Raw genomic sequence first — 13,911 nt, forward strand, 5'->3', positions numbered from 1 at the left:
GTAGCCATATATACCAAGTTTTGCAAGCATAGTTTACTGATAAAATTCTGTTGCTATGCTACATGCCTGAATAACAACTATGACTGGATAAGATGCTGGCAGAATTTGTCAGGAGATCCAAGAATGACCACAACATTTTCCTGCTCCAGGACACAGCTTCAAATGAAAACTTAATGGTAATGGTTGTATACCTCATCAGATATGGGGATGCAAGGGTTTGGGTGTAAAAATCCACTGACAAGCAATATTGCATTTTAAATTCAATGGGTTGTTTATTACAAGACAGGTAAATCTTAGTATAAACACTGATACAATTATTATAAACTCTTCTCTTTTTACATATACAAAATTAAACAGTGTCTATACAAGACAAGTTGGAGTAAGATCAAACGATGGAGGTTTTTTAAAAGGCTGCTGTAGAAAAATAGGTGGTTGTACCGACAGCAGGGCTATGTGAAAGTTCCAGCCCTGAATTAGAAGTTGAATTCAAATGGAAAGTGAACACAGGTAGGTACTCATACCGTTATGTCACGTCACTTTTTTTACACTCACCACTACATTACATTTTCCCCCTTATAAAATTACAGAAGAGAGCGTAAAAACATGGTTGTGAGATGACATCTAGGGTACAAATCTAGTGTTCTCAGGTATAATCTAATGTCCTCAGCTAAACTGGTTACTTTTACATCCGAGATTTTATTCCTAAATCGACAATATTCCAAATCAGGATCCCAAAAAGCTTTGTTTCTTTCACATTTTAGGTGAACATTCCCCTACAATCAAGAGCTGCTTCTCAATGATATAAAAACCTGAGTATGATTGTGAGGTTCACCTTCATTGGCTGCCTATATTGACTCGGTCCAAAGACCTAAACCTGTTCACCCCAGTTCACTGTCAACTGCTCAACCCTCGACCTTGATAACAATAGGCTTGAACCAAACCATAAATAGTGGTGAAAAGGTAGTGTGAGGACACTGGACTACACTGAGATTGCTGACATCTAGGTGTGCTCAGAGACAGCCAGAGTTTTTCCAAGCAAGGCTGTGTATGACTATACAGTGCAATGCGAATGCATTAAATAAAAGTCTTTGGTTGAAAAATTATCAGTAAAATAACAAGTTCCTCAGTGGATGAGTGTAAATGACAACAAAATCAATACACTCTGCAGCATTTCTGTACAATAAACATTGGAGATCAATTCGTTACAAGGATGACCACAAAAACAAATTGATGGGTTGTAAATTCAACCAAACAATGAATAAATAAATCTGAGAAAAAAAAACCACGCATACATAAAATGGTCCACATGAGGTTTATGATGACAGTTTTGATGCTACTGGTTGACCTAAGCACACCATGAGGTCACCTGTAGGGCATTTCTGGAAGGGGAACAGGTTCTGATAAAACAAAGTTAAGAGAGGAAGGTATATTTTATCAGTGCATGCAATAGAATACACAACTTTCTATCACAATAACAACATCTACAGACATTTACTCACTACATATACAAGTAGTCCTAATTTTACAATATATAGCATATATATAATCAGAATCAGCTGCTTTAAAAAACACAATGTCCTAAACACCGATTTCAATTTCCACGCACAGCTCTTTCAGTTTCTGTTTCTGTTGGCTTTCTTCTTTTTTGTATACATTAGCATTCATTTACATATTTCAGAACTCTGGCCGCTTTTTGATAAAGTTGCTCCCAGTATATTACTTCTTGTGGGCATTCCAGACAGCCTGCGTGAAAACTGAAATGTGATTGGACAATGGGTTCATGTGACCAAAATTTCAAACATGATTGGTTAAAAACTGCACCCTTGATGTATCCTTACACCACCACAGTAGCTGCAGTTAGTTGCATTCTTATTTGCAAATCACGATTCTTTCTCTTCTTCGTCAGAACACAGACAGACATTACAGTTGGCAATCACATGTGAGATATCTTTCAACCTCCCGGCAATACACCAATGTACTGCCAAGAATCTGTCATCCAGAAAAGGGCTGTTGCCATGTCAACATCCAGATTTGTCTGTTACTTGTAACTTGGTCAAAATCCATCAACAGTGAATTTCCAAAGTATTAAGGTCACACGATCACCACATATACTGGCAATATCCATTCATAGTTTATATCCGTACACGGAAGAGACATACAATAAACACAAGTCATATTTACCAAAAGTGTAGAATTTTTGTACAGTAGTGTTGCCCTCTGAGTTCAGAAATGGCCAGGTAGTAAGCCACAACACCTGTTCTATCATTTGGAGTTAACTTACAAATAGGCAAAGAGAAAAACAAACAAAGAAAAATTGACAAAGTAATGAAACAACCTCACACTAAGTGGTGTTCATTTCAAAATGGTAAACACCAGAGATTTGATTTTAAATACATACTTGTTATCTACCAGACTGACCATTTGTGTTTTTAAATTCTACATACGAAAACTTCTCTAAGAGTGGAAAGTGAGACTTATCTGAAGAAAAAATTCAGCTGTCTGTGTGATTCTTCCATTTGATGAGTACAAAGTGAACTGATCACTGTAAAGGAATCACTTTGGTAAAACGACTGTAATCTGATTTTAACAGACATAAGAATACTAAATATGTCAAATTTTTAGCTTCACTTGAAAAAAGTCCCTGCTGTGGAATATTCAGAGGTTGCCTGTGAAAATGTCTTTTGAAAAAAAAACTGTACCATGTTGGTATTAGAGCTAAGGTTATATGGTGAGAAATCATTTTCTCAAAATGCCTCTCCTTGCTTACACATCAATATTGATAAACCCCTCATAACAGAGATGCCAGTTATCACACTGTCAGCATCGCAGACTCAAATCAAGCCAGCCTGTGGTGCATTTTCTTTCCTGTAGCATGACAATCTGCATTGATTTGCCCAAATCTGTTGTAGACTTGTAAACACTTTTTGCAAATCACACAAAGTGACAGGATTTTGGAGGAAAATTCTCATACACCACTTTCCTCACATGCACATATTACCACTATTATGTAAATTTTTTACGCTACGGAAAGAGAACAAATATACACTGGCGTGGCTTGAAGTGAACTGCTGATGTCAATATCAACTCATATCCATGGTAACAACTAATGGGGCTCTGAAAATCATTTGAATTGTATGAAGATGAGAAATTTCTTCAACCATATATAGTTGCACAGATGTTATTCCCTGAGTACAATTCACATGGTACTGAAGTAGGAGTGTGTAATGTACAATAAATACATATATATATATACTTAATATATCTTAAAAAGACAAACATCGTGGACACTAGAGATGCTAGATTAATATGTTAGGCTTGAAAATCCTTCCGCATTGAGTAACCACTGTCCCTTCCCTACATTTTAATTCTGACACTGATCTTTGATTGTATTGTGCAGTGGCCTTTCCGGATGCAACATTTACAACTTGCCCTTTCCTCTCCCCCTCCCTTCCTCCTCTCCCCCTCCCCTCCCCTCACACTAAACTGCACCCTCAAACCTCATAATTTAGCACTGAAGGAACTCCGCTTCTTAAAAAAAAAAGGTGTTTAGCGGGGATGTGTACAAGTGTGAACATGATTGCAGGGCTTCTTTGTAAATCTTCCCAGTAACCCACGTATCCACGGGTAGGTTATCGAATCAGACATTTCTTGATTTGGGTTTCAAAAGCAAAACTTCAAACCTGAATTTGAAAAGCATTTGTAAAGATGAAAGTTACAACATGTTAGGCCCTTTTAATATTTAAAATTACCCTTCAGGAGCAACATTGCATCTGTAGTACCGCCTAACTCTCAAATCTAAGTCATTATTTCAAGAGAGCTTAACTCTGTACAACAGTAAGAGTACAGATATGTCGGCTAATGATCAAACCCTCAGCTGCAAGGCAAAGAAAAAGCAAGCATAAAATGTAGAAAATAAAACCAACAATAATAATAATAATAATGATTATAAGTGGACATTATTATCTACGGTTGCATTTCTGGCAGCAGGTTCTGGCTTCAACCACGCAATCACCAGAAATCAAATAACCCTGATTTCCGAAACCTTCAGAAGAGGGGTCACACAAGCAGAAACATGTGCACCATTTTTTTTTAATGCCAGCTGCCGTGATGGTCACCCTGAACGCTTTCTGTCCCATGGGCTCTCCCCCCACCCCCCCCCCCCCCCCCCCGTATAGTGGAACTGACCCGTAACTGTGTAACAATAATATTTTAAAAGATCCAGAGTACGAGGGATTAACATGGGGGTTCCCGGAAGGGCTTTGACAGCAAAAAATGCTTCTGGTTGGATCCGTTCCAAATAACACAGCATTATTGAAGAATGCTCTGTTACCACATAACTCTCCTTGTAAAATAGTCTTACTGTCACAAGTAAAATCAACTTCATGGCAAATGATTTATTCAACACCCCAAGATCCCTCCCCCAATAGAAATTAAAGGGGTAATGACCTAGGGAATCAGAAATCCCTTTAAAAAATAACAAAACTAAAATATGCACAAGAAATTTCTATCCCTGATACACATTGTCAGTATTGGCATCTTTCTGCCCAGGCAGTCATATGCTAGCCCACTTTTAAATATTTTAAAAATGACTTTATACTAAGCATATAATATCTTATACATAATAATATGTTTGACATAACAACATGAACTTTTTTGGTTTTTTCAGAGTTTATGTTTACATTTACATATTGAGAGCAAGCTCAATGAAGTAAGGTGAGGTATCTTGGCTGGCGTTACTGTCGTTTTCATCACCACTCAACCCGTTTCTCCTGTCTGCTGACTCCTGATAGTCAGTTTCCTGAGTGTTACATGGTGAATTAGAGTCACTGCCACTGAAGTTGTGGAGGTGGGTGTCGTCATGCGGCACTGGCGACCGCTTCTCCCAAATGTTATTTGAACCAGCTGATGGTGTGGATGAGTTGTTTGACGCAGAGGTCAAAGTTGAGTCCTGAGAGGTATCCTCTGCTGATTGTAACAGTGGACTTGTGACACAGTCACTGTTGCTATGGCAATGATTAACATCCAAATTGCCACGGTGACCCTGAGTGGGAGAATTTTGTAAAAGAGCAGCTGCTTGCCGGACATCTGCTTGTCCCTTCCTGGGATTTCCAGAAGTACCCGTAATCTCCTCTTGGGCAGGCAGAGAAGATGAAACGTGACCAGCCAATGAGGACTGAGGTAGACTTGGACTGCAACAACATTTAGTGTCATGGTTGGCAGCATTGCATGCCATGTTACTCCTCATGGCGTCAGTTTCCTCCCCATCACCATGGCAACTGGAGAGGTTGGTGAGCATTGTCTCATTTTCCTCCGGTATCTGTGAAGAGACAGTAGGATAAGATGACTCATCAAGGGTAATACAAGAGTCAATTTTAGTTGCATTGCAGAGGTTATATATACTGTCTGATCTTTCTTGGTATTTGAACCCGTTTGCGGTAATGAACAGAGACGTGTGATGGTCTATAGCTGCCACATATACAAATTTACATGTCCTGTGTACATAACAGAAACGTAAAGTACCACCACTTACTATAATCTTTATGAAAGGGACTTCTTGCAACAGACCAGTGAGAAGCAAGTTACGTACAGATATGTTTTCTATTATATTGTTCTTCTTGACCATAACTTTCCAATAATAAGACACATATCAAGGTGCTATTATGATGTGAGACTTTATAATACAGTACATGAAACTGAACATCAAATGTCACTAATGCTAGGGAGCCCTCTACAGGTCGTCACTGACTAAACTTCTGGGAAGTCTTGTTATGAGTTCTAGAAAGACAGCAAAAGGAGTCAGCTAAAAGAATGACCTTCCAAAATGAAAAGATTTGGTCAAAAAATATAAAGCTGAAAAATGTTTTTGGCATATAATGTAATATTGTTGTAATGTTATTGATTTTGCACAGTATAGTTTTCAAAGTATCACTCGAGACACATCTCTGAAATATGGCAGTTTGTGGTTACGGGTTTCTTACAAAACAGAGCTACACGTAGGCAACATCAGATACTGCTGCCAGAAATTTGGGGAAAATTTTGTCAGTGTGTATGTGTTGCTTATGCTGAAGCCTACAGTCTGAGCCCTTAACATGTCTTTTCTGGTGTTCATCGTAACAGTGGTGGTCGCCTATGAAGTCATTCTCCTTATCATTGCATGCATAATGTCAAAAAAATCTAATTTAAATTTGTGGACAAATATTGTTAGGTTTTGTATATTAATGAGAGAGCAATGATGTCATTTGTAAACAACCCTATTGTCACCAAAACGTTACATCCAGGAAAGATTTTGCAATGATGGGGCACAGTATTTACTTACTTTACTGGAGTCTAAGCTCTCATCCGGAGCTGTATCAGCATTAATCGGTGGTGATGAAGATGATGAGGTAGATGCAGAAATTGACGTATTGCTACTGCCTGGCGGCTGATGATGCAGATTAGTACCATGATGGAGATGATTGCTGCCATGGCAACCAACTGGACCATACCCGTTTATCAGGGTGCCATTTCCACCCTGCAACAAATGTGTCAGCAAAAAAGAGAGTTTTAACTTTCAAAATTCACTTTTATATCTTGCGAAACAGCAGTCATGAAAAGAAATGCTCACAGATACATCCCATGATATGTATATGCATTTCCTCACACAACCATTAAACTGATAAGCACATCAGTTCAGGAGAACTGATGTCAGGGCCTGTTGAAGCCATCAAGCTTTTTTAGGGGGGTCACAATTGCTAGTAGAATTTCATCTCTCTAAACATGAGACGTAAGCATGACAGGTTGAAAATTTGTGGTGATTGAGGTTAGGAGTGGAATCTTCAAAATGAAATTTTAAAAGTGTTAATTTACTGTTTCAAACCATGGGTTTAAATGGTATCAAGATCCATATTTGGGCACATGGTGGGTATCTTGTAAACAAACACTTTAAGTTCCACATGTTTTGATAAATCTTTTTGTATTTCTTTGCAATGTCTATGGCTTGCAACAATGTGTCTGTGCGCCTCAGAGTTACTAAAGAAACAATTTGATTTTTCCGAGCACTTAACAATATAAGGTATGGCATTGAAGACAACACAAAATCTGGCATCAAAGTGATCCATCATGCAACGGCGGATACTAAAACATTTGTGGAGATATAATTAACTGATCTGCAAAACCTCGACTAGGTCTGCAAAACCTCGACTAGATTTCTGAGTTTTCTACAATCAAAGTGAACAAAAGCTCTGTCTTGAAGGTGTTCTTTACAGACAGTCCTAATTTCCAACATGTCCACAATCAATATCCTGGCAGAAGTGATCATTAATAGTGGATATATTTATGAATCTCCTTGACTCACCTTTGTGTCCAAATTGGTTGGTGCTGGCAGCTGTGTCAGCATTGGAGTGAAACTTTCTAACTCCACTTCATTCTGGGGTTTGCCATAATCCCTCCCTATGTATCCGTTGCCATGACTATGAGGAATGTGGCCATTACAGGTGGGTGCAGCTACGTGACAGTTACTTGGCTTGCATAGCTGCAGTAAACCATGCCTGTTTACAAATAAACATTTGTGAAATATTACATTTTTTGTGCTTTCTTTTGAGGGGGAGGCCTCACTCTGTAAAAGTCCTGTAAGACACTGCACTCTACTATCTAGGTAGCATCTTGCAAGATTAACATTGTACCTACACAAGTGACTTCACCCACCTCCACAACTTTTCAGCATCTGAACAGCTAACACTGCAGTTTGTCATTAATGTACAGCTGATTGAGATGTAACCTCTAATTATTTTTAATTGAGAAATTTTGACTGATGAATGACACATCTTAGGATGTTAATGGAATTTCTTACGAAGAGTGTGTTATGACTGTCCAAGGTGTGACATCAGAAAGATGAAAGTGTCCTCCCTAATTAAGGATACAAATTTCAGAATGAAATTTATAACACATAATGTACTGTACATAATACAGCTGATAAGCACTGTGTATGTGATTACATCAAAATCATCATCTTTGACAAACTTTTGGGTCAAACATTTCATTGACGGGCAGACAATAAAATCACTGTAATTATGAAAGACTACAAAGTTGCTGGCTTACCTTCCACGATACACGATGATTGCAGTGCAGACAATGATGCAACCTAACCCAATGGCTACTCCAACTATGATGCCACTGGTGGGCAACTTTTGTTTGGTGTCTGGAAGAAAAGAAAGATATCTTGATTAACTAAGAACTATCACACTCAATACTTGATGGAAAAATCAATGACCTTAGTACAGTATATCCATGATCATCAGGAGGACCTGGAAAAATATATGAATTAAAATCATACTGATATTGAAAATTTCAAGAAATTTTTCAAACCAAGTATGATAGAGTTTGTTCTTACTCTGGCTTATAGAAGCAGGAATGGATGTTGTTGGCAGTCCTGGGGCTGGCATTCTAACGTGAAGTGGCTCTGTTGCCGGTCCTTCACCAGCTTTGGTTCTGGCTGTCATTTTGAAATAGTATCCCAGACTGGGTTTCAGACCTCCAACAGTTGAGTTCATCATCCATCCTGACATAAAAAACAACAACAAATTCATGAAATGAACACTGATGGAAATCAGTCACTATTAGTTACAGATGTAAATTACAAACTTCCACTCATTGCAGCAACGCAAAAAACTACAATGCCACAGCTGTGCAGAGTTACTGACATTCCACATTCAAATGTGGCTGATATACCTCTTCCAACATATATGAAATCACACGAAATTGGGGTAACTTATTAACTTTAAGCAAATTTCACAGCATTACAACTAAAGCATTTTTACAATTTTTGCCATGGCAACGACGGCTTGAAATAACAAATTACAAACACTTTCCAAATAACTGCACAAAGTAATTCTACAATGGAAGTTTACACCAACCTCCTTCTTCATTTTTGGACCATGTATCTTCAGGCTCCTCTACATCCCAATTATACATGATAACATAGGTAGTGATGACACCATTAGGGTGTTCTGGTGGAGCCCATTGCAGCAGCACAGTCTGTACATCTGCTACAGTTATCTTGACATTACTTGGCGGAGACGACGGTTCTACAAACATAGATATTAGAGGAACAGTGAACTTTTGTGTGGGCGGTCTTTGATAAGTTCATCTCTAGATAATTTATTATTCATTCAAATCTGGTGATGTGATATTCCAAACTAGTAATACTGTAACCTTTTCCATTTTGACCAAAAGATTTGCAAGTATTACTCTCTGGTCAAACTATTTTCCTAATCTCCAATAGCTGCTGGGTTGAGCTTTATCCCTAAAAAAGATCTCTGTTATCTTTCTTTTCTGCATTTTCAAGTGAGCTTACTATTCTACTGACTTTACTGACTGACAAAACTTGTCTGATAAAGAATGTGTAGAATGCTGCAACACAAGATAAGAGGATCACTGGGTATACTATTACACAGTCCCTAAGCTTATCAAACACTAGATAAAATCACCAAGCTTTGTTCTGTTGATACCACAAACACCACCCCATGCCATGATCTTAACAGTAAAATGCTGTGAAATGCTAGTTGTTTTCCAGGTTATTTTTAATATATCTTCTTGAACACTTTTTAAATTAATTCAGCAACATTCTGATAATCAGGCATTACTTTTGATGACTTTGGTTTGATACACATATACTGTGATATAGTGTCCTTATTGATGCACTTTCCCCCGATACCAATCACTGGTTACTATGGAGACTGTATCTACACAGAATATGCAGTTGTCATGAATGGGTCAGTTTGTCTTGTAATTTGTTTGCTATGTCCAAGGCTGTATAAATAATGTGCTACAGTGTACCAAAGGGCTGTCACCATGTGATTCCAATCTTAAAACCATTGCTAGGCAACATCTTGAAATAAGATATTTCACAAGTTCTGTGTATCTAGATACATTTCCTGGAGAATCTACAGTTTAACAAATATCTTGCCACTTTGACATGATGCACTTACAGTCTTTACAAGAAATGTAAAATTTTCAACCAAGAGATCAATTTCAAGCATAATTATTATTAAAGCTGATGATATGGTTTAATACTCACTGTCTTGGAAAGTTTCCATTAAAAGGGCATCACTATACGGACCATGGCCATTTCTACCGTGGGCTCTAACTGTTATCTGGTATTTGGTGAAAGGACTTAGATTGGTCAAAACCACACTCTCTCCATCACTGAAAGGATGAAAAAAGTTTGTTATGTTTTTCTGCTGTCTTCAAAACCCAGCTTGAAAGTTCCATGATATACAGGACTTCTAAAGAAACCCACACACGGGACGAATATTTCACAAATCATCAGCAGCACCATTGATGACTGAATCATGACAGTAGTGCTCTCACCCACATTTCCTTGTACAACTGTGCCGCTGTCCATAAGGAACAATACGGTTGTTCTAATATTCGATGAGGCAAAGGTTAAAGTGAGACCCTTGACAACTTACATTTCTTCCCATCTGATAGCAGATGCATTTATTACATCCACAGGTTGGAAGCGGACAGTGAAAAACAGGATTTTGATGTTTGTAGCCTGCGGTGGTTGTACCCAGGTGATCATTGCACTGGTAGAGCTCTGCACTTCTGCCTTCAGATCAACAGGTGGTGTTAGAGTATCTTCAGCTGGGACGATTCGCGGAGGTGGCACTGTCATTGAACAAACAGTACATACAGGCGTAAGATTGGCAAAGTATGACATAATGCACTGAGAGTTCCTTTGATTCTGCCTGAACTAAGGTTAGATTTTCTATGCGTAACTCTTCATCTTTTGAAATGAAACTTTCACTTTGTGATTTATGAGTCAAACTTTGAGGTGAAAAGGATGAAAAAAAGGTCACGATAGAAACAATGAACCTGTCCAAGCTGCAAAAAAGAGTGAAGTTCTTTTCTATTTGCCTGTCCATTACTGTGCATAAACACCATTACATCATTGCAGAACATAGTCATTCACATTCATAGAAAGAAACATATTCCATACATTGTCAGATTGACCTGTACAAAATTTATTCACTCTGATCATCTCTACCTTCCAGTCATTTGTGGCAATTTATGCAGTCAACTCTGGCGGGTAGGGTTATCCATTTATAATGCGGCACACCAAACGCTACCCTAGATACATACAGTGAAGTTACTGTGGCTTCTTGAAGGATTTCTGTACATGGCTACAAAAATCTTGAGACATTCACACCTGATTCACTTCTTTACTGTCTCACTAGGTAGGTAAGCTTGTAAATTTAGTAAAAATAGCTTTTTTTATGCCTTTGTACTTTTATACTGAACACAAATAACACATCTGTTCGTGTGATGTTCTTTTTAAACACTTAATTGGAAAAGCAGTGAACATGAGGGTTGCAAAGAATTTCTCAGTGTGGATGTTGATATGGTAGTACTTACAAGCATTCCCACAAAGCTACATAAACCTTTAATGTTTTCTAATAGTTGATAACACAAAAGATAAGTGTTTAAGGAGGAAAGATACCACTTCTATATCACAAAAGAAACTTTGTCTTTAATTTGAAAAGAGTGACTCTATTGTCCAGGTGCTGATAATGCTGGCTTGACAATTGTATGAACTTTCTCACACTTGGCTTGCATGCAACTATGCGCCCTCTATGGCATACTTTACTTTGGTTTCATGCAGTTAAAGAAGTCAACAAATACACAATTTTAAACCAATGTTATCACGTGTATGTAAGTGCCTCTTTATTCACAAATAAGTGAAAGAGTTGTCTAATTGGTGGCAGCTGACTGTACAATGAAGCCAAGCAGTAGAAGAGACGCAGTACAACTATACATAACATTCAATTTGGTATATTATTTATAGTTTTTTGCCATAGGGGGTCCAATCTCGATGATGGACGATGATGATGATTAAATATTTAAAAATGAAGATAAATAAACATATATTTGGACTCAGTAAATTTGTTGTTATTGTTGTTGTTATTGTTGTTGTCGTTGTTGATACTATTTGCAGAAAAGAACAAAGTATGCGCTGCAAATTTCAACACAGCCTAACTATACATGTGCGTCGCAAATTCAATACAGCCTAACTATACATGTGCGTTGCAAATTCAATAGGCCTACAGCCTAACTATACATGTGCGTTGCTGCCTAACTATACATGTGCGTTGCAAATTCAATACAGCCTAACTATACATGTGCGTTGCTGCCTAACTATACATGTGCGTTGCAAATTCAATACAGCCTAACATTACCCAAGGGGTGTCACTTCATTGCCACACACTTTTTTTCGATCGCCAAAAATGCACCTAGCATGCATCGAAATCGGTAAAATTCGACGTAGGGTCAAAGCACATTAGTCCTTCTCAATAATACTCCAACATTTTTACCTCTTACCGATGAAAAGTCGAGAAATCAGCAAGTTTTTCAGCGTATTGGACGTCTCTTACATTTCAGATTTAAAGGCGAGGCAGTGTATTGAGTCACGTGGGCGCTTTTCAAATCGAACCAATAGCAGAGCTCGCCAAAATGCACCCAGCAAGCATCGAGAGCGGTAAAATTCGATGTAGGGTCAGAGCCCGTACTGAACGAATGGGCCCAGCGTGAAAACCCGGCAGTAACGTAAGTTTCTCACGTCTTTGGAAGACTATGGGTGACACTGTCTGCGTGCGTCTGCATACGAAATTCTGGTAACTTTAACAGTTCCAGTTCACCCGCAGCAAGAGATCGTTCTTTCCAAAGATGTGAGAAACTTACGTTGCCTCCGGGTTTTCACGCTGGTCCATTCAGCTCTGCTATTGGTTCGATTTGAAAAGCGCCCACGTGACTCAATACACTGCCTCGCCTTTTAATCTGAAATGTAAGAGACGTCCAGATACGCTGAAAAACTTGCTGATTTCTCGACTTTTCATCGGTAAGAGGTAAAAATGTTAGAGTATTATTGAGAAGGACTAATGTGCTTTGACCTACGTCGAATTTTACCGATTTCGATGCATGCTAGGTGCATTTTGGCGATCGAAAAAAAGTGGTGTGGCAATGAAGTGACACCCCTTGGGTAATGTTAGGCTGTATGAATTTGCAACGCACATGTATAGTTAGGCAGCAACGCACATGTATAGTTAGGCTGTATTGAATTTGCAACGCACATGTATAGTTAGGCAGCAACGCACATGTATAGTTAGGCTGTAGGCCTATTGAATTTGCAACGCACATGTATAGTTAGGCTGTATTGAATTTGCGACGCACATGTATAGTTAGGCTGTGTTGAAATTTGCAGCGCATACTTTGTTCTTTTCTGCAAATAGTATCAACAACGACAACAACAATAACAACAACAATAACAACAAATTTACTGAGTCCAAATATATGTTTATTTATCTTCATTTTTAAATATTTAATCATCATCATCGTCATCATCGGAGATTGGACCCCCTATGGTTTTGCCAGTCGACCAGAAATGATTAGAATAGATTACTGTTTGTTGAATAATAAAAAGCTTCACTTGATTTTAATACTAAATGAAAGATCAATGTTTATAGAGATAACACACAGGCTATATGAAAGTATGATAAATGTGCTTAAGTTACACGGCCTCATGGCACTAATCTTATCATGAGTGACAAATGCTGGTACACAGAGACCACATTAAAATTCTATGTCACTTGTAAGTTGTGTGTGATAGTGTATGTATGTGAACTCAGCTCATAAATTTTTAATTTAAAGCTTGTATTTTGCACAATATTGCAATATCACTTACATACTACAGCAAAAAAAATTTTGTTGTGTAGTAGTTGAACGCATTTTTTTTTCAAGTTCCAAAATGTTGAGTTTGTAGTTCACTACACTGTTTGACTGGGATCCATTTATAACTAAACAACAGTAAAGACCACAGTCACTCTAATTTTTGATTTTACGACCATCAGAAAAATTCACTGAACTGAATTTTTTTTT

General features: G+C 38.0%; 1 protein-coding gene across 1 annotated transcript in view; it reads right to left on the bottom strand.

Annotated features, from left to right (window-relative positions):
* Positions 1-247: 247 nt before the first annotated feature.
* Positions 248-13,911, bottom strand: part of LOC139117480 (protogenin B-like) — a 91,317-nt gene continuing 77,653 nt past the window's right edge. The window contains exons 12-19 of the mRNA XM_070680612.1: positions 10,449-10,647; positions 10,055-10,182; positions 8,892-9,062; positions 8,369-8,536; positions 8,077-8,176; positions 7,334-7,526; positions 6,317-6,511; positions 248-5,317 (exon numbers count right to left, since the gene is read on the bottom strand). Of these exons, the coding sequence (XP_070536713.1) occupies positions 4,682-5,317; positions 6,317-6,511; positions 7,334-7,526; positions 8,077-8,176; positions 8,369-8,536; positions 8,892-9,062; positions 10,055-10,182; positions 10,449-10,647 (1,790 nt within the window). The 3' untranslated portion in view covers positions 248-4,681. The remainder of the gene's footprint in view (positions 5,318-6,316; positions 6,512-7,333; positions 7,527-8,076; positions 8,177-8,368; positions 8,537-8,891; positions 9,063-10,054; positions 10,183-10,448; positions 10,648-13,911) is intronic.

Source organism: Ptychodera flava, chromosome 18 (genome assembly GCF_041260155.1).
Source record: "Ptychodera flava strain L36383 chromosome 18, AS_Pfla_20210202, whole genome shotgun sequence".
Taxonomy (NCBI): domain Eukaryota; kingdom Metazoa; phylum Hemichordata; class Enteropneusta; family Ptychoderidae; genus Ptychodera; species Ptychodera flava.